Source organism: Mustelus asterias, unplaced genomic scaffold (assembly GCF_964213995.1).
Source record: "Mustelus asterias unplaced genomic scaffold, sMusAst1.hap1.1 HAP1_SCAFFOLD_290, whole genome shotgun sequence".
Lineage (NCBI taxonomy): Eukaryota > Metazoa > Chordata > Chondrichthyes > Carcharhiniformes > Triakidae > Mustelus > Mustelus asterias.
The window spans coordinates 72,267-98,753 of record NW_027590255.1 but is presented as its reverse complement, the minus strand read 5'-3'; the positions used below and the strand labels follow the sequence as shown (position 1 = coordinate 98,753).

The 26,487-nt window shown below is 44.8% G+C and overlaps 1 protein-coding gene, 1 long non-coding RNA gene and 1 other non-coding gene across 3 annotated transcripts; 1 reads left to right on the top strand and 2 right to left on the bottom strand.

The window, feature by feature from the left end:
- Nucleotides 1–5,125: 5,125 nt before the first annotated feature.
- Nucleotides 5,126–5,197, bottom strand: trnag-ucc (transfer RNA glycine (anticodon UCC)). The gene has a single exon. It is a non-coding gene; the product is annotated as a tRNA-Gly (tRNA).
- A 6,578-nt stretch (nucleotides 5,198–11,775) lies between these two features.
- LOC144486118 (histone H4-like) lies at nucleotides 11,776–12,087 on the top strand. The gene has a single exon (XM_078204216.1). It carries the CDS (start codon nucleotides 11,776–11,778, stop codon nucleotides 12,085–12,087), a length of 312 nt encoding a protein of 103 aa, XP_078060342.1.
- A 284-nt stretch (nucleotides 12,088–12,371) lies between these two features.
- Nucleotides 12,372–24,919, bottom strand: LOC144486116 (uncharacterized). Its single transcript, XR_013496223.1, has 3 exons — nucleotides 24,789–24,919; nucleotides 22,962–23,119; nucleotides 12,372–12,928 (listed from the first exon to the last, which is right to left on the bottom strand). It is a non-coding gene; the product is annotated as an uncharacterized LOC144486116 (long non-coding RNA).
- Between the last annotated feature and the right edge of the window lie 1,568 nt (nucleotides 24,920–26,487).

Here is a 26,487-nt window from a genome sequence, read left to right as displayed (position 1 = left end):
CCATTCTTACAGTTGTTAATGAAGTGAAAAAGCTGGTGCTTAATGAAATGCCTCTCGGGGAAATCTGCTCGAATGTAAAAATGCTGCAGAATGCTCAATTATTATTGTTTCTGCTCAACCAGCCCCAGAAGTTTGGAAGATGGAAGTTCCCGATTGGTCTGAAGTCAGAGACGAAGAGGAGCCAAGTTTCAACAACTTGCTGACAGACATCAAAGTCAGCAGCTTTGGAGCAAGGAGACTCTCGGACAGGGCATTCAGCGTAACCAAGCCCCTGGAACATCACCGCTGCTGGAGACCAGAGAAGGTGTGAGGCAAGGCAGGATGCTCGATTGATCGAAGGTGGGACCTCAATCATTGGTGAAGTCTCCTACTCCGGTTTGAAGTGGAGGAAATTAGTCAGGATGGAAGTGGTGACGAGATTCACAGTCACTCCCTCAGTTTAGAGTCCATTTTTAAGGCAATCTGTGCAGCGACTCCACTCTGGGATGGATGTCAGATCAGCTCACCAGACGGTAGGAGGACTGGAACACAAATGACGTCACAAAATACTTCCTCAAATGCTTCGCTGTGCAGTTCAAAACCTGGAAGGCCGGGATTCGAGTCACGTTACACAGGCGACTGGGAAAAGTACTGTCAGATTAATCAGACCACTGGCCAATATTGGAAAGACACAAAGCCCAGCAGAGGGAAGTCAACATGAATTTTCACTTTTAATATTTCTTTTTCACTCTGAATAACTTATTGTGTTTGTATAATTATCCTAAATGTTTCACATTAATACAAATACTCAGAAAATTTAGCATTGCCAGCTAAGTGTAACCGGGAACAATGACCTGTCCATTCAGTTTGGGGAACACTTCCTGACAGAGGAAGATTGGGACATGAAAGCTTCTCCCTGTCAGCTCCTTCCAGTTCCCTCCACAATTCTGAACACCTCTATCAAATCTCCTTTCAACCTTCTCTTTGTCAAAGAGAACAGACCCAAATTCTCCAATCTACCGATGTAACTGAACTTCCGCATCCCTGGACCCATACCCAGAGATTTATTGCGCCCTCGCTAATCCTTCACATCCTTTCTAAACTCTGCTGTCCAGATCAGAGTGCAATACTCCAACTGAGGCCAAACCAGGGTTTTATACAGGTTTCCCTAAACTTGCTTGCTCTTGTACTCTGTGCCCCTACTGATAAAGCTCACCAAACCAAATACTTTTGTAACCACACTCTCAACCTGCCACCCAGACAGCAATTATTAATGTCACATTTAACCGCAGGTCCCTCTGCTCCAGCTTCCTTTACAATTGTACCATTTTTATACTGTGTCTCCCTTTCCTGCCAACTGAAATGAATCATTTCACACTTCTCTGCTTTAAATTAGTCTTGTCTGACTAATCCACAAGCTGCCTAAGAAACAACACTCACAGTTCACAATGCTGCCATGTACTGTGTAATTACCACAGTTTGAATGTGTGCTCTGTGCAGCATTGCCGATGTCTCTAAAATGTATCAGGAAGAGCAGGATTCCAAACACCAACCCTCTTGGGATCCCATTTTAACCGATCCACTCCAACTAAAAACATTTCCCACTGCTGTGTTTCCTGTCACTCAGTCAGTTTCCTATCCATGTTGCTGCTGTCCCTTTTATTCTATCAGCTCCAAATGTTCCCACAAGTTTGCTGTGTGCCCCTTTATTTATAAAATGCTGATTCTTACAACCTTTTCTGAAGAGGCGTGTTTACCATTTGCAATTCTCCAATCCTCTGGCAGCACTCATATAACTAGCTGGGTTAGAAAAAAATTACCCATTGCCTCTGCAATTTCCACCCCTATTTCCCTCAGTATCCATGGATCCGTCTCTTCCAGTAACAAGAACACAGCAATTAAGAACAGACATTGACCACATGGCACATTGACTCTGTTCCACCATTCAATTCGATCATGACTCATTTATTTATTTATCTTTATTGCCGGACAGTGAAAACACAGTCACAGTATTAAAAACAAGAACAGCAGCAACAACATCTACATAGATAGAAATCACACTACGTTTCTGACAAGTTTTCTAAAAGTCACTATATTTTCAGCATTCACAACAAAATCAGGCAAAGCATTTGAAATATCAACAGTTCTATGTGAGGAAAACAAACTGTGACTATGAAGACTTGAACCAAATTTCTGCAGCTTATACTCGCGCCCACCCAACATACAGTAACTGCGAATAAAGAACATTTCAGCCTTGGGTAGTAAGGCCATAGTAAATTTCCATGTCAAATTAAAATGTATCAATTGACAAACTTGAACTAAACCAGAAACCAGCCTTCTCGAAAGAATGCAATCCAAGAATTCTTAATCCCAATAAAGTATTCCCCTCATGCCTTCCATTTTCCTGGTAACATGTCTTTGCACTCTCTCTTTCAGCTGTATATCTTTCTGGAAGTGTGGAATCCAAACTGTGGATGCAGACTCCAGATGTGGGCATACCAGCTGCTTATAGAGTTTCAGATCTTGGGGTTCAACTCCACTTTACTCCTCACTCACTTAATTCTCTGAGCAACATAAATTTGTCTATTTCTGCCTTTACTGTCATAGAATCCCTATGGTGCAGATGGAAGCCATTTGACCCATCAAGTCTGCACTAACATAACCCCACATATTTATCCCGCTAATCCCCCAGAACCAATACATTTGTGATACGAAGGGGCAATTTAGTATTGCATATCCATCTGACATTCGGAGCTTGGGAGGAAACAAACATGGGGAGGACATGCAAGCTCCACGCAGACAATCACCCAAGGTGGAATTGAACCTGGGTACCGGGCGCTTAGAGGCAGCAATGCGAACCACTGTGCCACCCCTAGTGTATAAATAATGGAGCATGTCAAAGGATCACAACGCAGTGAGTGCAGAAATTTATTCTCATTTCAGTCCTTAATGATCTGATCCTTACACTGAACCTGCTTAAACAATCTCCCAATGTCCACAAAATCAAACCCCTTCAGAATCGTGTATGTTTTAATGTTTTGCCTCTCATGCTTCTGAATCACAGAGAATACAGACCCAGTTTACTAAGGGTTGTATCATATGAAACCCTTTGTTAGTGATTGAAGCATAATGTGAAAACCCTTTCCCACAGCGAGTAGTTCAGCTCTGGGATGCATTGTCTGACAATGTGGTGATGCAGCTTCAAGTGAGACATTGAGAAGGGAATTAGATTGTTAAAGTTCCATTGGCACGGTGGCACAGTGGTTAGCACTACTGCCTCACAGCATCAGTGTGGAGTTAACATGTTGTCCCTGTGTCTGCATGGATTTTCTCTGCGTGCTCTAATTTCTTCTCACAGTCCAATGCTGAGCAGATTAAATGGATTAGATATGATAAATTGCCCCTTAGTGTCCCAAAATGTGCAGGTTAAGGGGTTAGCCATCGTAAAAATGCACGAAAGATGTTCTTTCAGAGAGTCAGTGCAGACACGATGGGCCGGCTGGCATCTTTCTGGACTGTGGAGTATGAGGGATCCAAGGGATACTCAGTGCTTTCATTTGTGAAGCCAAGGATGCCATCCACTTTTCTAATGACTCTCTTAAAATCTCTCGCGTTCAAAGATCTCTCTGAACCTCAGGACACTCTGAGCCTGCACACTCTTTAGAACTGGACCATTCAGTTTCTTTTGCCTCTCCCCATCTCTTCTGTCAAAATGCAGCACTGTTCCTGAGTGTGGCATTAATAATGTGAGAGCTGAGACCGCAGCTTCTGTCTCCCCAAGAGAATCTTTCTGGATAAAGTGGAAATTTACAAGGATTTCTGTCACTGAGACATTGTCTGGCTGTCTGTGTCTCACTGCCCTAACTCAAACTGTCTCTGTCTATCCCTCCACCCCCTCTCATCCACTCTATATGAAGGCGGGATATTGTTGTTTAGTGACTGAGTGCACATAATCTGTATCTTCATCTGATCAAATAGAATTCAGCTTGTGAACAATATCATCATTTCAACCAGTTCTGGGTTAAATCAGGCACAGCTCTGATTGGCTGCAGCCCGCTGAATCTGGGGAGCAGACACTGTGAGCATTGCCAGCCTCAAAGGCTTTAACCCTTACTGAGCTGGGAAACTCCAACTAATCCCTGAGAATCCACAGCACAGAGCGAGAGGAGAGGAAAGCCTGTCCTGGGAGCTGTCAATCTGAGACACAGTTTGACCCTGTCAATGTGCAGATGTGAACCTGCTCCTTCCATTCTCAAACTGTTATAACCAGGAATACAGAACGCCCAGTAATGACCAGCTTGTTGCAATGTGTTTGAATGAACACGATGTCATATCATCTAAGCAGCATTTTGAAATTCTCAATCATTCAATGTATTCTGATGAAATGTATTTCTTGTGCTCTGTGTGTCATTACATAAGAATCTTCCTCTGATATGAGACCTTGTTTTGTCCTTGTGCCCCTGATGCTGATTATTTTCATTCTGCTCACGTTATGATATTTCTCATGGAACCAGAGAAAGAACCAGAGAAAAGTAACAGCACAGAGGGGACCCATTCGGCCTATCTTGTCCATGGCAGTCTGAGGATACCCAGATGTCCTTTCCAAACTCACCTTCCTGCACCTGGCCCGAAGCCATGCAGCTGAAAGCATGACAGAGACCCAAATACTGCAGGCCAACAATTCACTAGGATTTGCGACTCTGTGGCTGCCTGAAGCAGCCGAAGTAAATACTTCCAATCATAATCGCTGTGAGCAGGGTTCAAACCTGCGCGGGGAAAGCCCAGTCGATTTCGAGTTGAACGCCTTAACCACTTGGTCATCGCAGCTGCATATTCGTGAGGATAATATAACCACCTCAGTAGCATTTATATTCACTTCATCAGGCACCATGATTGTGCAGAGCACAGTGTGTGAGCTGAAATGTGTTCCTCAACCTTTACTTTGTATCTTTGTCTCTGACTGAGAACTCATTTATTCGGTCAGGGATATTTCAATATTTTTTCATCAGAAACGAATTACGTCCGAACAAAAATTGAAAAAGAGAAATCTCTATTTAATTCCTGTCAAATGTTGTGTTCGCACTGTTTTTGTCCACTCGGTTTAAAACACAGGAGGCCGTGGATAAGGTTCTAAATAAATTATCACTGCGATGGCCGGGAATCGAACCTGGGTCAACTGCTTGGAAGGCAGCTATGCTCACCACTATACCACCATCGCTCAATCTACTTAAACAAATGTTATTTTAATCAGTTATTATTACAGAACTACCTTATTTGCTGATTTTGTCAGGCATGAGGTGTGTCCATTGCACAGTTTGTAAACTGAACCTGTCTTGTCTTGTTTTTCTGGACAGTTTAAGCCGCCGTTTTATTATTGTTTCTGACTGGGAACTAATTGATTAGTTTTGAGGCATGTTCTTTCATTTAAACACCTGAAAGCAAATTGAAGCTGGATTTTCCATTAGAAACACAGTGGTGATGAGAATCTTTAGTGAATTTTATTTCAGGAGTGCCCACCTACTGTTGTGACCTGTGATAGCGAATTAAATAAATCACCATTGTGATGGTCAGGAACTGACCATTGGTCAAATGCTCGCACAGTCACCACCATCACACACTTGGCTCTGCCACTCTCTCAGTGCGAAAGGTCAGCTCTTGACAGTGAATCTGGTTTCCTCCAGGGCCAATCGGAGGATGGTCAGAAACTGTCTGTCACTCTCAGAAACACAGTAAGAAGTTTAACAACACCAGGTTAAAGTCCAACAAGTTTATTTGGTAGCAAAAGCCACACAAGCTTTCGGAGCTGCACGCCCCTTCTTCAGGTGAGTGGGAATTCTGTTCACAAACAGAGCATTTAAAGACACAAACTCAATTTACATGAATAATGGTTGGAATACGAATACTTACAACTAATCAAGTCTTTAAGAAACAAAACAATGTGAGTGGAGAGAGCATCAAGACAGGCTAAAAAGATGTGTATTGTCTCCAGACAAGACAGCCAGTGAAACTCTGTGGGGGTTACAAATAGTGTGCCATGAACCCAATATCCCAGTTGAGGCCGTCCTCGTGTGTGCGGAACTTGGCTATCAGTTTCTGCTCAGCGACTCTGCGCCGTCGTGTGTCGCGAAGGCCGCCTTGGAGAACGCTTACCCGAATATCAGAGGCCGAATGCCCGTGACCGCTGAAGTGCTCCCCAACAGGAAGAGAACAGTCTTGCCTGGTGATTGTCGAGCGGTGTTCATTCATCCGTTGTCGCAGCATCTGCATAGTTTCCCCAATGTACCATGCCTCGGATTAGAATTCCCACTCACCTGAAGAAGGGGCTTGCAGCTCCGAAAGCTTGTGTGGCTTTTGCTACCAAATAAACCTGTTGGACTTTAACCTGGTGTTGTTAAACTTCTTACTGTGTTTACCCCAGCCCAACGCCGGCATCTCCACATCATGACTCTCAGAAACTCCATTATCAGCGAGTGTGGGATGATTATTTAACTGGCTGTCACTGGTTGTTGAGGTTGTGGTTTATTGTTACCTGTCAGTGCAGGAGAAACAAATAAAACAGGAAATCTAGACACTCCGAGAGCAGATAATTTGTACTTTCATAGTACAAACTAAACAAACATAGGGCTGTCTGCAATCATTGTAATAACTGAAAAAAAAAGGATTGACTTGGTCACGGAATCTGGTTAACAGATGTGGTCCTGCACCACATGGACTGCAGCGGTTCCAGAAGGCAGCTCATCACCACCTACCCAAGGGCAATTAGGGATGGGCAATAAATGCTGACCCAGACAGCGACACTCACATTCCATGAATGAATTCAAAGACAATCTGTGGGGAGCGGGCCTCAGAGTGTTTAACAGTTACTGAGGTGAAAAACTAACTAACCCCCTGGAATCCGGAGCAAAGGCCGGAAGGAGGAGAAATTCCGTCCTGGGACCTTACAGTTGGTGAAAGTTTTGTCCTGTGAATGTGTAGGTGTGAATATTGTGGAAGAGAGAGTGTATGAAAGGAGCGGGCGGGTCAGACTAATCCAACTGTGTTTGTGTGTCTGTTCTGATCATGAGATCTCCGAGTCTCTCTTGTGTAAAATAAAATGATTTTTCAATCAAAGATACCCGCTAAACCCCCTGCTGAGCCCCAAAGTGAGATTTCAAAGCAATTGTTTCACTAAATTAAGGATTTCAGTGGAAAAGTAGAGAACATGTCAGCAATCGCATGTGAGAGCGCGATCAGTGCAGCAGTAAAATGGGTTTCAGTGGAAAATGGAGTCCTCAGTTCGAGTGAAACCTTTTCAACAGCAAGCATTCGTGTGTCAGAGACATGAAGGATGTGAGCTGGATCTCTGGAGAGGCGGAATTTCATTGCAAGGGGAGAGTTTGTGAGGAGAGAGAAACACAGAGAGGCTGGAGGAGCCGGGAGCTGACAGCAGCTTGTCTCTGCTCCGTCCGCTCTCTGCCTTTAAGTTGCTCTGTGCCGCCACCACTGGGTTCATTTCGGATTCAGTTCTGATTGGCCGACAAGAGGTGAGGCCACATTGGATTTGGTACTGGGAAATGAACCGGGCCAAGTGTTAGATTTGGTTGTGGGAGAGCACTTTGGAGATAGTGACCACAATTCGGTGTCTTTTGTTATTGCAATGGAGAGGGATAGGGCCGTACGGCAGGGCAAGGTTTACAATTGGGGGAGAGGTAATTATGATGCTATTAGGCAAGAATTAGGGGGCATAAGTTGGGAACAGAAACTGTCAGAGAAAGGAATTAATGAAAAGTGGAACTTTTTCAAGGAACAAATACTGGGTGTCCTTGATAGGTATGTCCCTGTCCGGCAGGGAGGAAATGGCCGAGTGAGGGAACCATGGTTCACGAAAGAGGTGGAATGTCTTGTGAAAAGGAAGAGGGAAGCTTATGTTGGGATGAGGAAACAAGGTTCAGATGGCTCGATTGAGGGTTACAAGTTAGCAAGGAATGAGCTGAAAAAGGGGCTTAGGAGAGCTAGGAGGGGACATGAGAAGTCCTTGGCGGGTCGGATCAAGGAAAACCCCAAGGCTTTTTACTCTTATGTGAGGAATAAAAGAATGACCAGGGTGAGGTTAGGGCCGGTCAAGGACAGTAGTGGGAACTTGTGTATGGAGTCAGTAAAGATAGGCGAGGTGATGAATGAATACTTTTCTTCAGTGTTCACCAAGGAGAGGGGCCATGTTTTTGAGGAAGAGAAGGTGTTACAGGCTAATAGGCTGGAGGAAATAGATGTTCAGAGGGAGGATGTCCTGGCAGTTTTGAATAAACCGAAGGTCGATAAGTCCCCTGGGCCTGATGAAATATATCCTAGGATTCTTTGGGAGGCAAGGGATGAGATTGCAGAGCCTTTGGGTTTGATCTTTGGGTCCTCGCTGTCCACGGGGATAGTGCCAGAGGACTGGAGAATGGCGAATGTTGTTCCTCTGTTTAAGAAAGGGAATAGAAATTACCCTGGTAATTATAGACCGGTTAGTCTTACTTCGGTGGTTGGTAAATTGATGGAAAAGGTCCTTAGGGATGGGATTTACGACCATTTAGAAAGATGCGGATTAATCCAGCATAGTCAGCACGGATTCGTGAAGGGCAAGTCGTGCCTCACAAATTTGATAGAATTTTTTGAGGAGGTAACTAAGTGTGTTGATGAAGGTAGGGCAGTTGATGTCATATACATAGATTTTAGTAAGGCGTTTGATAAGGTCCCCCATGGTCGGCTTATGACGAAAGTGAGGAGGTGTGGGATAGAGGGAAAGTTGGCCGATTGGATAGGTAACTGGCTGTCTGATCGAAGACAGAGGGTGGTGGTCGATGGAAAATTTTCGGATTGGAGGCAGGTTGCTCGCGGAGTGCCACAGGGATCAGTGCTTGGTCCTCTGCTCTTTGTGATTTTTACTTATGACTTGGAGGAGGGGGCTGAAGGGTGGATCAGTAAATTTGGTGGAGTAGTGGATGAGGTGGAGGGCTGTTGTAGGCTGCAAAGAGACATAGATAGGATGCAAAGCTGGGCTGAAAAATGGCAAATGGAGTTTAACCCTGATAAATGTGAGGTGATTCATTTTGGTCGGACTAATTTAAATGTGGATTACAGGGTCAAAGGTAGGGTTCTGAAGACTGTGGAGGAACAGAGAGATCTTGGGGTCCATATCCACAGATCTCTAAAGGTTGCCACTCAAGTGGATAGAGCTGTGAAGAAGGCCTATAGTGTGTTAGCTTTTATTAACAGGGGGTTGGAGTTTAAGAGCCGTGGGATAATGCTGCAACTGTACAGGACCTTGGTGAGACCACATTTGGAATATTGTGTGCAGTTCTGGTCACCTCACTATAAGAAGGATGTGGAAGCGCTGGAAAGAGTGCAGAGGAGATTTACCAGGATGCTGCCTGGTTTGGAGAGTAGGTCTTATGAGGAAAGGTTGAGGGAGCTCGGGCTGTTCTCTCTGGAGCGGAGGAGGCTGAGGGGAGACTTAATAGAGGTGTATAAAATGATGAAGGGGATAGATAGAGTGAACGTTCAAAGACTATTTCCTCAGGTGGATGGAGCTATTACAAGGGGGCGTGGTGGGAGATAGAGGAAGGATATCAGAGGTAGGTTCTTTACGCAGAGAGTGGTTGGGGTGTGGAATGGACTGCCTGCAGTGATAGTGGAGTCAGACACTTTAGGAACATTTAAGCAGTTATTGGATAGGCACATGGAGCACACCAGGATGATAGGGAGTGGGATAGCTTGATTTTGGTTTCAGATAAAGCTCGACACAACATCGTGGTCCGAAGGGCCTGTTCTGTGCTGTACTGTTCTATGTTCTAAGATTCTCACACACATTTTCCACACACTCTCGGATATGACTGAAACTGTAGCCGCCGAAACGGGTCCTCCAGCCGCTCCCGCTCAAGACAAATCTCCCAGGAAGAAGGCGGCGGCTCCCCGACCTGCGGCAGCTAGTCCCAAGTTAGGCGAGCAGATCCTCAATGTTGTGGTGGGTTGCTGCGATCGCAAGGGGATGTCCCTGGCCGCGATAAAGAAAGCTTTGGCTGGCAGTGGAGTGGATGTGGGGACGCGCGTCTCCCAGATCAGGTTAACGATCAAGAGGAAGGTGGAGACAGGGTCTCTGGTGCAGATAAAGGTCTCTGGTGCAGATGAAGGAGCCGAGAAGGAAAGCCCGGGGAAAATGGGAAAGAAGATGAAGAAACCAACAGCCAAGAAATCTTTAGTCATGAAAACAGCGGCCAAGAAGGTGACAACAAAGAAAGCAGCAGCTAAGAAACCCGCAGCAAAGAAAATTCCAGTGAAGAAATCAACAGTGAAGAAAACAAGCAGCAAGAAGGCGGCAACTCCAAAAAAGGCGGTGAAGAAAGCAGCCCTGAAGAAAAAGTCTCCTGTGAAGAAGGTGACGGGCAGAAAGTCCGTCAAAAAAGTGACTAAATCAAAAGCCAAACCCAAAGTGAAAGCAGCAAAAGCGAAGAAAGCGTCAGGAAAGAAGTGAAACAACCCGAGCAAATTGTAAACCTCTGAACCCAAAGGCTCTTCTCAGAGCCACCCACATCTCTCAGGAAAGAGCTGATCCCGCAAGAAAATGATTCCTGTCCCGCGGCCCGGCTCATTCTCAATAGAGATCATTTCAAATTCAGACTAAAGCAAAACACAGCAGAGGCTGAATTTCATTTGAATTTCACATTTGTTCAATCGCCACTTTCTCTCATAATAAAGATGTCTGGTAGATTCAGTATGAATCTACACTGGCGGCTAAACACTGCTTCCATCTTCCTTGGAATCCAGACAGTGGCCATTCGGCCCCTCGAGTCTGCACCAACGGGAATCCTACCCAGGTCCTATCCCCATAACCCTATTTATATATCCTAATAACCTCCTGATTCTACGGGGCAATTTAGCATGGCCCATCAACCGAACTCGCATATCTTTGGAGTATAGGAGGAAACCGGAGGACCCAGAGGAAGCTCACGCAGGGGGAATGTGTAATCTCCACACAGGGCAGTGACCCAAGCTGAGAATTGAACACAGGTCCCTTGCGCTGTGAGGTTGCAATGGTAGCCACTGTGCCACCCCAAAATCAATATCAGGAGTGGGATTTGAACCCACGCCCCCAGAGGAGACTGCAACCTGAACACAACAACTTAGACCGCTCGGCCACCCTGTCTCCCTTAATTTTAACAGAGGAGATTGCCTCAGACAGCCGCAATAAGGTTTTTGTAAACAGCTGGAAGCGGATGTGGGTGAGGATGTTACTGAGAAAGATTCTTGTGATGGAATAGACTGTGTTCAGGTTGAAATATTACTAAGTGGGAATTATAACAGGACCAGGTTTAAAAACACAAAAGGACAAAGTCACGACTCGAAACGTTAACTCTGTCTCTCTCTCTCTTCACAAAAGCTGCCGGAGCTGCTGATTATTTGCAGCATTTTCTGTTTTGATTCCATATTTCAAAGCTCCGAGTTTGTGGAAACTCTTGTGTGTGAAGGGCGGCTCTGGAAGGGTTTGTGTGGGGAGCTGTGTTTCGCTTCCATTGTTAATAAACGGGTTGAAATTGGAGGTTGCAGAAACTGGAGGTGGCAGAAACTGGAGGTGGAGCTGAAAGATCAGGGGCCGTTCTGTGTGTGTGTGTCAGTCCGGCTCTCTCCTCCGTCCCGCTCCGTGTTTAATCTTCACTCTGTCTCCTCCCCTCTCTGCTCTCACTCCGCCTTTCTCAGTCAGGTCGGGGCGGGCTGTATAAAAGGAGCCCGAAAGAGTTCCTCTCCCATATTGTGCAGAGATCTGAGTGAAGAATCATCATGTCTGGCAGAGGGAAAGGGGGCAAAGGATTGGGTAAAGGCAGCGCAAAGCGGCACCGCAAAGTGCTTCGTGATAATATCCAGGGCATCACCAAGCCAGCAATCCGCCGCCTCGCTCGCCGTGGCGGTGTCAAGCGGATCTCGGGTTTGATCTATGAGGAGACTCGCGGGGAGCTGAAGGTTTTCCTGGAGAATGTGATCAGGGATGCGGTCACCTACACTGAACACGCCAAGCGCAAGACGGTCACTGCCATGGATGTGGTGTACGCTCTGAAACGCCAGGGCCGCACTCTCTATGGATTCGGCGGCTGAACAACTGCAACCTTACTACCGAACACACAACAAAGGCTCTTTTAAAAGCTACTCACCCACTTCACAGACACAGCAGTGACCTGGGAATTGCAGCTGGGATAGGCTGTTCAGTGTTTGAGATGCATGTTTGCTTTGCATATGTTACGGTGCGGGAATCACCGAATTTAACACTTCATTTGGAGCAGCGATGAGAATTGTTTTTGAACTGTTTAAATGTATTGTCTGAACAGCCCCCTAGTTTCTGCAGTCATTGATTTCAGTAAGAAGTCTCACAACACCAGGTTAAAGTCCAACAGATTTATTTGGTAGCACAAGCCACAAGCTTTCGGAGCGCTGCCCCTTCATCAGGTGAGTGGGAGTTCTGTTCACAAACAGGGCATATAAAGACACAAACTCAATTTAGAAAATAATGGTTTGAATGCGAGTCTTTACAGGTAATCAAGTCTTAAAGGTCCAGACAGTGTGAGAGTGGAGAGAGGGTTAAGCACAGGTTAAAGAGATGTGTATTGTCTCCAGCCAGGACAGTTAGTGAGATTTTGCAAGCCCAGGCAAGTCATGGGGGTTACAGACAGTGTGACATGAACCCAAAATCCCAGTTGAAGCCGAGCTCATGTGTGCAGAACTTGGCTATCAGTTTCTGCTCAGCAACCCTGCGTTGTCGTGAAGGCCGCCTTGGAGAACGCTTACCCGAAGATCAGAGGCCGAATGCCTGAGACTGCTGAAGTGTTGCCCAACAGGAAGAGAACACTCATGCCTGATGATTGTCGAGCGGCGTTCATTCATCCGTTGTCATAGCGTCTGCATAGTCTCCCCAATGTACCATGCCTCGGGACATCCTTTCCTGCAGCGTATCAGGGAGACAACATTGGCCGAGTTGCAAGTGCATGTACCGTGTACCTGGTGGATGGTGTTCTCACGTGAGATGATGTCATCTCAAACATCATCAAACATCAAACATGATTTCAGAAATGAGGAATTTTACATACAAGGAAAGATTCGAGAAATTGAACTTATTCTCCTTGGAGCAAGGAAGATTAAGTGGTGACCTTATTGAGGTGTTTAGAATTATGAACAATTTTAGAACGCTAGAACATTACAGCACAGAAACAGGCCTTTTGGCCCTTCTTGGCTGTGCCAAACCATTTTTGTGCCTCGTCCCACTGACCTGCACTTGGACCATATCCCTCCACACCCCTCTCATCCATGTACCTGTCCAGGTTTTTCTTAAATGTTAGAAGTGTGCCCGCATTCACCACTTCATCTGGCAGCTCATTCCACACTCCCACCACTCTCTGTGTGAAGAAGCCCCCTCTAATATTCCCTTTAAACTTTTCTCCTTTCACCCTTAACCCATGTCCTCAAGTTTTTTTCTCCCCTCGCCTCAGTGGAAAAAGCCTGTTTGCATTCACTCTATCTATACCCATCATGATTTTATACACCTCTATCAAATCTCCCCTCATTCTTCTACGCCCCAGGGAATAAGGTCCTAACCTATTCAACTTTTCTCTGTAACACAGTTTCTCAAGTCCCGGCAACATCCTTGTAAACCTTCTCTGCACTCTTTCAACCTTATTAATATCCTTCCTGTAATTAGGTGACCAAAACTGCACACAATACTCTAAATTCGGCCTCACCAATGTCTTATACAGCCTCACCATAACATTCTAACTCTTATACTCAATACTTTGATTTATAAAGGCCAAATTAGCAAAAGCACTCTTTACGACTCTATCTGCCTGTGACGTCACTTTTAGGGAATTATGTATCTGTATTCCCAGATCCCTCTGTTCTACTGCACTCTTCAGTGTCCTACCATTTACCTTGTATGTTCTACCTTGGTTTGTCCTTCCCAAGTGCAATACCTCACACTTGTCTGCATTAAACTCCATCTGCCATTTTTCAGTTCATTTTTCGAGCTGGTCCAAATCCCTCTGCATGCTTTGAAAACCTTCCTCACTGTCCACTGCACCTCCAATCTTGGTATCATCAGCAAATTTGCTGATCCAATTGACCACATTATCATCCATATCATTGATATAGATGACAAACAACAATGGACCCAGCACTGATCCCTTTTGACAGGGGAAAGAAGGATATTTTTTTTCCACTAGGTGGGATGTCAGTGACTTGGAGTCACAAAGAACAAAGAACAATACAGCACAGGAACAGGCCCTTCGGCCCTCCAAGCCCGCGCCGCTCCCGGTCCAAACTAGACCATTCTTTTGTATCCCTCCATTCCCACTCCGTTCATGTGGCTATCTAGATAAGTTCCCAGTGTGTCCACCTCCACCACCTTGCCTGGCAGCGCATTCCAGGCCCCCACCACCCTCTGTGGAAAATACATCCTTCTGATATCCGTGTTAAACCTCTCCCCACCCCTCTCCCTCACCTTGAACCTATGACCCCTCGTGAACGTCACCACCGATCTGGGAAAAAGCTTCCCACCGTTCACCCTATCTATGCCTTTCATAATTTTATACACCTCTATTAGGTCAACCCTCATCCTCCGTCTTTCCAGTGAGAACAACCCCAGTTTACCCAATCTCTCCTCATAACTAAGCCCTTCCATACCAGGCAACATCCTGGTAAACCTCCTCTGCACTCTCTCTGAAGCCTCCACGTCCTTCTGGTAGTGTGGCGACCAGAACTGGGCGCAGTATTCCCAATGCCGCCAAAACAACGTTCTATACAACTGCAACATCAGACCCCAACTTTTATACTCTATGCCCCGTCCTATAAAGGCAAGCATGCCATATGCCTTATTCACTACCTTCTCCACCTGTGACGTCACCTTCAAGGATCTGTGGACTTGCACACCCAGGTCCCTCTGCGTATCTCCACCCTTTATGGTTCTGCCATTTATCGTATAGCTCCCCCCTACGTTAGTTCTACCAAAATGCATCACTTCGCATTTATCTGGATTGAACTCCATCTGCCATTTCTTTGCCCAAATTTCCAGCCTATCTATATCCTTCTGTAGCCTCTGACAATGTTCCTCACTATCTGCAACTCCAGCCATTTTCGTGTCGTCCGCAAACTTACTGATCACTCCAGTTACACCTTCTTCCAGATCGTTTATATAAATCACAAACAGCAGAGGTCCCAATACAAAGCCCTGCGGAACACCATTAGTCACAGGCATCCAGCCGGAAAAAGACCCTTCCACTACCACCCTCTGACTTCTGTGACCAAGCCAGTTCTCCGCCCCTCGAGCCACCTCCCCCTCTATCCCATGAGATCCAACCTTTTGCACCAACCTACCATGAGGGACTTTGTCAAACACTTTGCTAAAGTCCATATAGACGACATCCACGGCCCTTCCCTCGTCAACCATTCTAGTCACTTCTTCAAAAAACAGGTTATTGAGGCATGACCTCCCTCTCACAAAACCATGCTGACTATCGTTAATGAGTTTATTCCTTTCTAAATGCGCATACATCCTATCTCGAAGAATCCTCTCCAACAACTTCCGGACCACGGACGTCAAGCTCACCGGCCTATAATTTCCCGGGTTATTCTTCCTACCCTTCTTAAATAACGGGACCACATTAGCTATCCTCCAATCCTCTGGGACCTCACCTGTGTCCAGTGACGAGACAAAGATTTGGGTCAGAGGCCCAGCGATTTCATCTCTCGTCTCCCTGAGCAGCCTTGGATAGATTCCATCAGGCCCTGGGGATATGTCAGTCTTTATATTCCCTAAAAAACCTAACACTTCCTCCCTTGTAATGGAGATTTTCTCTAACAGGTCAACACTCCCCTCCGAGACACTCCCAGTCAACACATCCCTCTCCTTTGTGAATACCGACGCCAAGTATTCATTTTGGATCTCCCCTACTTCTTTGGGCTCCAAGCATAATTCCCCACTTTTGTCCCCGAGAGATCCGATTTTTTCCCTGACAACCCTTTTGTTCCTAACGTATGAATAAAATGCCTTGGTCACAATTTCAAGAAGGTCAGCAAGAGAGCTGGGAGTGAGATGAGGAGAAATCTCTTTACTCAGCGACCAAAAGAGAAAATGCTGGAAAATCGCAGCAGGTCTGGCAGCATCTGTAAGGAGAGAAAAGAGCTGACGGTTTGAGTCCAGACAACCCTTTGTTAAGGCTGCAAGGCATAGAAAGTGGGAGATATTTATACTGCAGGGTGAGGGGATGAAGATGAGTCATAGCCACAAAAACTGGGGGAAAAGACTGCTTCCAGCTGTCCACAGAGAGAATAAAGAGAGTAACTCTCTTTACTCAGAGAGTAGTTGGGATTTGGAATGCGCTGCCTGGGAGAGTGGTGGAGACGGATTCCACAGGAGGTTTGAAAAGAGAGCTGGATACATGTTTGAAAGTGATGAATTTAGAGGGCTACAGGGATAGGGCTGAAGAAAGGGATGAGCTGGGTAGCTCTCTGGGGAGCCGGTGCAGACACAATAGGCTGAATGGCCTTCTTCTGTGCTTATAAAATGCTATGATTCTATAATGTTTGGGAATGTGAAACAGTCCATTTTGACAGGAAATAGAAACAAAGCTCATTATCCAAATGGTGGGAGATTGCAGAGCTCTGAGGTGCAGAGGGTTCTGGGTGTCCTAGTGCATGAATCAGAAAAGGCTGATATAGATGCGCAGCAAGTAATTAGGAATGCAAATAAGAGTGTTATTGCTTGTGAGTAATTGTAGGGAATTGATGCTTCAGTTGAACAGGACATTGGTGAGACCACGTCTGGAGTATTGTGTACAGTACTGGTCTCCTTACCTAAGGAGAGATGTAAACATGTTAAAAGCAGTTCAGAGATGGTTTATGATACCAGGAATGAGCGGGCTCTCTTATGAGGAAAGGTTGGAGAGGTTAGATTTATATTCACAAGAGTTTAGAAAAGTGAGAGAGTAGACAGGAAGAAATTTACTGCATTTCCACCCTGCAAAACTGTAACTGACACTGACAGATAGAGAGTGAATTGTGCTTTCATGTACAGATTGACTGATAGCGGGAATCAGTTAATTCCGCATTTAAGATCCTGAGTGGTATTGACAAGATGGATGGCGAGAATTTGGAACTAGAGGCCACTGTTGAAATGTAAATTGTCCGTAATTTGAGACAGAGATTAAGAGAAATGTTTTCTCTGAGTCTCTGGAACTCTCTTCCTGCAAAGGAAGTGGAAGTCGAGTCTTTAATTATATTGAAGGCAGAAGTAAATTGATTCTTGATTAACAAGGGGGTGAAAGGTTATCGGGGGTAGAATGGAATGTGGGTTTGAGGTTCTGATAAATCATGATAATCTGATAAACCATGATCAGATTGAATGGAGGAACAGGCCCAAGGGGCCGAATGCCCTACTCCTGCTCCTAATTCATATATCTGGTGTATCTCAAGTGTGTTCAAGAGAATTTCCTGGAGCAGAATGCTCTCGGTCAAATGATGAAGGAGGCATTGCTGGGTCTGCTGCTGGGGAATGGGGTGAGCCAAGGTTGGCCACATGAACCAAGTGTCTGTGGGTTAACACTTGGGGTGGAGTGATCATTGTATCATAAGATTAAGATTAGTGTGCAACAATCAGAAGTAAAAATTCTCAATTGGAAGTGGACTAACTTCAATGGGAGGAGCTGGGATTGAGCCAGGGTTAAATGAAGCCAAGATTTACATGAAAAACTGTAACAGAACAATGGGTGATCTTTCAGATGTTTCAGGTACAGACTCGGTAAATTCCTATGAGGGTGAAAGGGAGGGGAACCAAAGCCAGGGCTGGATGATAAGGAAGATAGAAAATATAATTAAACAATGAAGATGCCGTATGAAGCATGTCAGAAGAATTCTTCAAATGAGAACCTTTATAGTGAGAGAGTGTGGATTTAACTCTCTATCTGGCCATCTCTGTTACTGCATGTGAATGTGGAGTTAACTGATTCCCGCTATCAGTCAATCGGAACATGAGAGCACGATTCACTCTGTCTGTCAGTGTCAGTTACTGTGTTGCAGGGTGGAAATGCAGTAAATTTCTTCCTGTCTATTCTCTCTCAATCTATTACAGTGTGTGACAGTGTGGAACTAACTCTCCCTCAATATATTACTGTGTGTCTGTGGAACTAACTCTCTCTCAATCCATTTCTGTGTGTCAGTGTGGTATTAACTCTCTCAATTTTTACTGTGAGAGAGTGTGGAATTAACTCTCAATCCATGACCGCACAAGTGTGGAATTAACTCTCTCTCAATCTATCACTGTGAGAGAGTGTGGAATTAATTCTCTCTCAATTTATTACTGTGTGCGAGTGTGGAATTCACTCTCAATCTATTAGTGTGTGAGAGTGTGGAATTAACTCTCTCTCAATCTATTAGGGTGTGTGCGTGAGCAATTAACTCTCTCTCAATCTATTACTGTGTGAGAATGTGGAATTAACTCTCTCAATCTATTACTGTGTGTCGGTGTGGAATTAACTCTCTCTCAATCTATTAGTGTGTGAGAGTGTGGAATTAACTCTCTCTCAATCTATTACTGTGTGAGAATGTGGAATTAACTCTCTCAATCTATTACTGTGTGTCAGTGTGGAATTAACTCTCTCTCAATCTATTAGTGTGTGAGAGTGTGGAATTAACTCTCTCTCAATCTATTACTGTGTGCGAGTGTGGAATTAGCTCTCTCTCAATCTATTACTGTGTGCGAGAGTGGATTTAACTCTCTCTCAATCTATTACTGTGTGTCAGTGTGGAATTAACTCTCTCTCAATCTATTACTGTGAGAGAGTGTGGAATTAACTCTCTCTCAATCTATTACTGTGTCAGTGTGGAATTAACTCTCTCTCAATCTATTACTGTGAGAGAGTGTGGAATTAACTCTCAATCTATCGGTGTGTGTCATAGAACAGTACAGCACAGGAAACAGGCCCTTCGGCCCTCAAATCATTGCGGAATTAACTCTCTCTCAATCTATTAGTGTGTGAGAATGTGGAATTGACTCTTCCAATCTATTAATGTGTGAGAGTGTGGAATTAACTCTCTCCCAATCTATTACTGTGTGAGAGTGTAGAATGAACTCTCTCTCAATCTATTACTGTGTGTCAGCGTGGAATTAACTCACTCTCAATCGATTACTGTACGAGTGGAATTAACTCACTCTCAATCTATTACTGAGTGTGTGTGCGCCGAATTAACTCTCTCGCAATCTATTACAGTGAGTGAATGTTGAATTACCTCTCTCTCAATCTATTACTGTGTGTCGGTGTGGAATTAACTCTCTCTCAATCTATTACTGTGTGTCGGCGTGGAATTAACTCTCTCTCAATCTATTAGTGTGTGTCGGCGTGGAATTAACTCTCTCTCAATCTATTACATTGAGTGAGTGTGGAATTAACTCTCTCAATCTATTACTGTGTGAGAGTGTGGAATTATCACTCCCTCAATCTATTACTGTGCGTCAGTGTGGAATTAACTCTCTCTCAATCTATTACTGAGAGAGTGTGGAATTAACACTCCGTCAATCTATTTGTGAGTCCGAATGTGGAAATAACTGTCCGTCAATCTTTTGCTATGTATGAGCTGGGATTAACTCTCAATCTATTGCACAGGACGTGTGTGTGGAATTAAATCTCTTTCTCAATCTATTACTGTGTGAGAGTTTGCAATTAACTCTCAATCTTGTGCTGAGAGTGTGGAATTAACTCTCAATCTATTACTGTGTGTGGGCGAGTGTTCAATCAACTCTCTCTCAATCTATTACTGTGTGAGAGTGTGGAATTAACTATCTCTCAATCTATTACTGTCTGACAGTGCGGAATTAGAACAAACAACAAAAAAAATTAAGCACAGGAACAGCCTTTCGGCCCTCCAAGCCTGCACCGAGCATGCTGCCCGACTGAACTAAAACCTCCTACCCTTCTAGGGACCATTTCCCTCCATTCCCATCGTATTAATGTATTTGTCCAGATGCCTGAAAACTCACTATCGTTTCTGCTTCCACCATCTCTCCTGGCAGCGCTTCCAGGCACCCACCACCCTCTGTGTAAAAAACATGCCTTGTACATCTCCTTTCACCTTGCCCCTCGCACCTTAAACCTCTGCACCCTAATAATTGATTCTTCCACCCTGGGAAAAGGCTTCTGATCATCTACTCTATCCATGCCTCTAATAATCTTGTAGACTTCTATCAGGTCGCCCCTCAACCTCCATCGTTCCAGTGAGATTAAACCAAGTTTCTCCAACCTCTCCTCATAGCTAATGCCCTCCCATACCAGGCAACACCCTGGTAAATCTTTTCTGTACCCTCTCCAAAGCCTCCACATCTTTCTGGTAGTGTGGCGACCAGAACTGAACACTATATTCCAAGTGCGGCCTAACTAAGGTTCTATAAAGCTGCAACATGACCTGCCAATTTTTAAACTCAATGATCCGAAGCAAGTTCGCTGTATGCCTTCCTGACTACCTTCTCAACCTGTGTTGCCACTTTCAGTGACCTGTGTACCTGTACACCCAGAACCCTTTGCCTATCAATACACTTAAGGTTCTGCCATTGACTGTATATTTCCTATCTGTATTAGACCTTCCAAAATACATTACCTCACATTTGTCCGGATTAAACTCCATCTGCGATCTCTCTGCCCGCGTCTGCAACCGATCTATATCCTGCTGTATCCTCTAATGGTCCTCATTGCTATCCGCAAATCTACCAACCTTTGTGTCATCCGCAAACTTACTAATCAAACCAGTTACATTTTCCTCCAAATCATTTACATATATCACAAAGAGTAAAGGTGCCATCACTGATCCCTGAGGAACTCCACTTGTCACAGCCCTCCATTCAGAAACGCATCCTTCCACTGCTACTCTCTGTCTTCTATGACCAAGTAAGAAGTCTGACAACACCAGGTTAAAGTCCAACAGGTTTATTTGGAAGCAAACATTTTTGTGTTTGCTACCAAATAAACCTGTTGGACTTTAACCTGGTGTTGTTAGACTTCTTACTGTGTTTACCCCAGTCCAATGCCGGCATCTCCACTTCTATGACCGAGCCAGTTCTGTATCCACCTTGCCAACTCATCTCTGATCCCATGCAACTTCACCTTCTGCACCACCCTTGTCAAGGGTCTTACTGAAGTCCATGTAGACAACATCCACTGCCCTACCCTCATCAATCATCCTCGTCACTTCCTCGAAAAACGCGATCGGAATTAACTCTCTCTCAATCGATTACTGTATGAGAGTGTGGAATTAACTCACTCTCAATCTATTACTGTGTGAGAGTGTGGAATTAATTCTGTCAGCCATTCTCTTTTCCTGTGTTTCAGTTTGGAATCACTTCAGTTCATGTTCATTCGTGAATGTGAGGATGGAATTAAATCTGTATTTGTTTTTCACTATTACTGAATGTGAGTGGAACAGTAACTCTCTGTTCATCGCCGTTATTGCGTGTGATAATGGAATTAACTGTCAGTCTTTGTTACTGTGAATGAATGCAGCATTAACCCGTTTTCAGATCTGCTTGTATAACTGAATGTGTAATTAACTCTCTCTCTGTGTTACTGTATGTGTGTGTGGAATTAATTCTCTATCCTTTAATCACCATCACTGTATTTTAGTTTGGAATTACCACTGTGTCAATCTCTGTTACTCTATGTGACTGTGTAATTCACTCCCTATCTATCAATAATAATGTGCGTAACTAACTCTTTGTCTGTCAGTCTCTGTTACTGTATGAAAGTGGGTCACTGTCAGCGTAGCAAACTACAGCGAGTAGATCAGTGACCTAGTGATCAGTGCTAGGTTCTCAGCTATTTACAATCTATATTAATGACTCAGATGAAGGGACAGGCCATCACCAAATTTTCAGACAATACATAGATAGGTGGGAAAGCAAGTTGTGAGGAGGACACAGAGTCTGCAAGGGAATATAGAGAGGTTAAGTGAGTGGACACAAATTTGGCAGCCACGATAAATTTAGGAAAATGTGAGGCTTTCCACTTCAGAGGGAAGAATAGGAAGGCAGAAAATTATTTAAATAGAGAAAGAGACAGCAGAATGTTACAGTACAGAAGGATCTAACTGTAATTATAAGTACATCTGTGGAGTAAAAAAGTAGGGAAATGTTGCTGCAAATACATGACATTGCTGCTTCTACATGTTTAAAGGTTTTCTCTGATTTAAAGGGGGAAATACTTGTATTGGAGGCAGTGAAGATTCACTTATCCGATTGCTGAGATGAAGGAGTCATCTTATGAGGAAAGTTTAATCAAGTTGAGCCGATCTCATAGAAGTTGAGAAGAATGAGAGATGATCATATTGAAACATTGAAGAATCTGAGGGGACAGGGTAGATATTAAGAGGAATGTTTTCATTTGAGGGCAAAATTAGAACTCGAGGATACAGTTTAAAAATAAAGTATGCCCCACTTAAGATGGAGATGAGAAGGAATTTCTTCTCTTAAACTGTCCTTAATCTTTGGTATTGAATAGACTCCATCCTAAGTTAGAAAGAGTTTTGATTTACAGGAGAGTCAAGGGTTATGGAGCAGACAATAAAGTGGAGTTGAGGCCATTATCACATCAACCATGATCTTTCTGAATAGTGGGGTAACCCTAAAGAAGAAATTGCCTTCTGCTGCTCCTGCTTTGCATGTTCTGATTTGATGTCAATGTGGAACGAACTCTCTGTTTCTTCGACTCTGTTGCAGTATTTAGTGTGGAATTAACTCAAATTTGACACTGCAGATGAGTGCAGAACTGATTCCCTGTCTATCACTTATTTTATGTGAGAGTGCAATGATTCTGTCAGTCTCTGTTACTGTACGGGAAACCACGAGGAGAAATGTTTGAGTGCTACTGGTCTCAAACGTACTCAGGGTTAAACCCATCAGCTTTCCCTCCATCAACACCCCAGTTCAAAATCAGCCAACAAGAACCTACCTTCACAGAAAGTGTGCAACTGACTGCCACGTCCAACATCCACCCTGATTAAACATGGTTCTTCATTCGTCTATTTCTGGCCTCAGTTTTCAGAGCAAGAGCTGCAATAATTCACCAGTGAAATCATGTGCACAAAAAATACACAAGGCAGGCAGCATCTGTGGAAGGAGAAACAGAGTTCATGTTTCAGCTCACTGACAATCAGCCTGCAATAAAACTTACTGATATCTGCGAATGGTGGCTGCGGTTTCCACATGGTGAGGTAATGCGTAGTTGTACTGTCGCTGGACTAGTGATTCAGTGTAATGCAATGGGACCAAATATCATCACAGTAGAGAGTAAAATTTGAACGCAAAAAAAATCTGGAATTGAAGGTCTAAAGAGGGCCATCTCATAACCACCCATTTGATTCACTGATGCCCCTACAGGGAAGCAAATCTGCCCACATGAACTGTTCTGGTTGACATGTGACGCCAGACACACAGCAATGTGGTTGACTCTTGAATGACCTGTGAAATGATTTAACAAGCCACTCAGTTCAAGGATAATTAGGGCAATAAATGCTGGTCATATCAGTGAAGCCCACATGACATGAATGATGAAACACAGTTCTCTGCACCCAGAAAGCACTCTATCCAACACATTGCTCAGGCACTGAGAGTGGACATACTCATGATGTGGAGATGCCGGCGTTGGACTGGGGTGAACACAGTAAGAGTTTTAACAACACCAGGTTAAAGTCCAACAGGTTTATTTGGTAGCAAATACCATTAGCTTTCCACAGCGCTCCGAAAGCTAATGGTATTTGTTACCAAATAAGCCTGTTGGACTTTAACCTGGTGTTGTTAAAACTCTTACAGTGGACATACTCCCCAGGAGCCGCCTTGTCTCCCATCTCGCCAAGCTGCCTGTGTCCTTTTGAAGTTTCCCACTTTCCTCCTCACAGTTGCCAATGCCTCCAAGTTTGGTGGCGTGTGGAAATGTTGAGCTTGTGTCCTGTACACCAAGGTGTGTGTCATTAATATATAGTAAGAAGTTGAACAACACCAGGTTAAAGTCCAACAGGTTTATTTGGTAGCAAAAGCCACACAAGCTTTCGAGGCTGAGCCCCTTCTTCAGGTGAGTGGGAATTCTGTTCACAAACAGAACTTATAAGACACAGACTCAATTTACATGAATAATGGTTGGAATGCGAATACTTACAACTAATCCAGTCTTTAAGAAACAAAACAATGGGAGTGGAGAGAGCATCAAGACAGGCTAAAAAGATGTGTATTGTCTCCAGACAAGACAGCCAGTGAAACTCTGCAGGTCCACGCAACTGTGGGAGTTACAAATAGTGTGACATAAATTCTGATTCTAGGATCGCATGATAAAGACTCAGGAGGAAAAAAGCAGAAATATTTATGTGAAATAGTGTGACATAAACCCAATATCCCGGTTGAGGCCGTCCTTGTGTGTGCGGAACCTGGCTATCAGTTTCTGCTCAGCGACTCTGCGCTGTCGTGTGTCGCGAAGGCCGCCTTGGAGAACGCTTACCCGAATATCAGAGGCTGAATGCCCGTGACTGCTGAAGTGCTCCCCAACAGGAAGAGAACAGTCTTGCCTGGTGATTGTCGAGCGGTGTTCATTCATCCATTGTCGCAGCGTCTGCATAGTTTCCCCAATGTACCATGCCTCGGGACATCCTTTCTTGCAGCGTATCAGGCACATCATTAATATATATCAGGAAGAGCAGGGCTCCTAACACCGAGCCCTGGGGAACTCCACTTCCTCCAGTATGAGGAAACAACCTTTAACCACTGCTCTCTGTTTCCTCTCACTCACACTATTCCAGATGGGGCGGTGAGGATGGCCCCGCTGCACCATCCGCTCCCCGGGCTCCCTCGCCACACTCCGCCGGGCCCGGCGGCTCTGATCCGGGCTTGGAGAGCCACTGAGATTCGGTTTTGCTGCTGCTTCGCACGGCCCAATTCAGCTTCCGGGAACCGCACCGCGCATGCTCTGCGCAGTCAGCCGGTCTCGGTGGTGGTGGGGTCGCATCCCATCTTTGTGGTGGTGGTGGGGTGGGGGGGGTCGCATCCCATCTTTGTCGGAGATCCATTTACTATCTGTCCGGAGGGCAATGCCCTGGAAAACTGTAATTGATGATGAACCCTTCTGAAATGGAAGGTAGTAATTGATAAATGGATGGTGTTAGCCATCGGTAATGTATTTTTCATGAATTGTTTTTTTATTGTAATATGTGGTTTTTCTGTTATGATAGTTGGTGGTTTGTTCCGGCCCCCGTCTATTTTATTGCGTTATTTGTGGCCTGGGGGGCATCCCCCCCTGGATAAAGTCACCCCCGGGGGGTGTGACATCCACTTGGGGAAAGTTCTGGGTGGTGAAGCCCCGGACATAGTAACACCAGAGGGATTTTTATTCTCCGGGAGAAAAATTGGGAAGGCAGGCCCGAACTGAGTACCCTGGAGAGACTCTCCCACCGCCCCGGCTGAAATTCCGGAAGGGATTCCGGATTGAGTAGGCGGGGTGGTTTCCCCCATTTCCCCCCTCCGGCTGAACATCCGTAAGGTGTAACCCCCGGATATGAGTACCACTGGAGGGTTGCATCCCCCGGCAGGTGGACAAACCCAGGGGACGGTGCCCTTATGCTTCAGTGTTTATTTTTTGTTGTGTACAGTTGTAGTGTTGTGTTAATGTTTGTAGATTTGTAGATTATGATTTGTAAATGGAGGTGTATTTTGAGGGCAATGCCCTGGAAAACTGTAATTGACGATGAACCCTTCCGAAATGGGAGGTAGTAACTGATAAATGGATGGCGTTAGCCATTGGTAATGTATTTTTTCACATTTGTTCTTTGTGTATTTGTAATTGTTTTGTATTAACGTATTTGTAATAAACAAAAAGAAATCCCCCAGTCTCACCAATGCTGGTGTTGCAAACTCCCCTCGAGTCAGACCAATCAGTACATAAACTGGAATCTTCGTGTGCTCTGTGTGTGGGGCTGAGTGCCACACTGGGTTAAAGCAGCTCACTTTGCAGAGGCCACGGTTCGATACTGGGATCTTCCTGTGCTCTGCTTTGGGGGTGGGGTTTGCTTACTCTGAGTGGATCTCCCTTATTGTTTGGTTTTAATTATAGCCTCTCTCTCTCTTACAGACTGAGCAGAATGGCCTGATCTGACGACACACATTGAGATGGAGGAGCTGCCGCTCGAAATGAAGATGATTGAGAACTCCAGCTTTCTCTACACTTGTTAACTGAGGCCCAGCCCTTCACTTATCATTAGTTTTCCCAGGATGTCAGGTACATTACCATCTTCATCTGCTGTGCACACTGACCTGACAGTGGGAAGGTATTGGAGCAGGATAGTGCAGTCAGCCATGTCAGGGCCGCGGGGGGGGGGGGGGGGGGGGAGAGGAGGTTGTGAAAGACGGAAACCTAACAGATGAAAGCAAAGACTTTTGCAAAACAAAAAAGGAATTTTTAAAATATAAATATATAATTAAAGGGATTATTTACT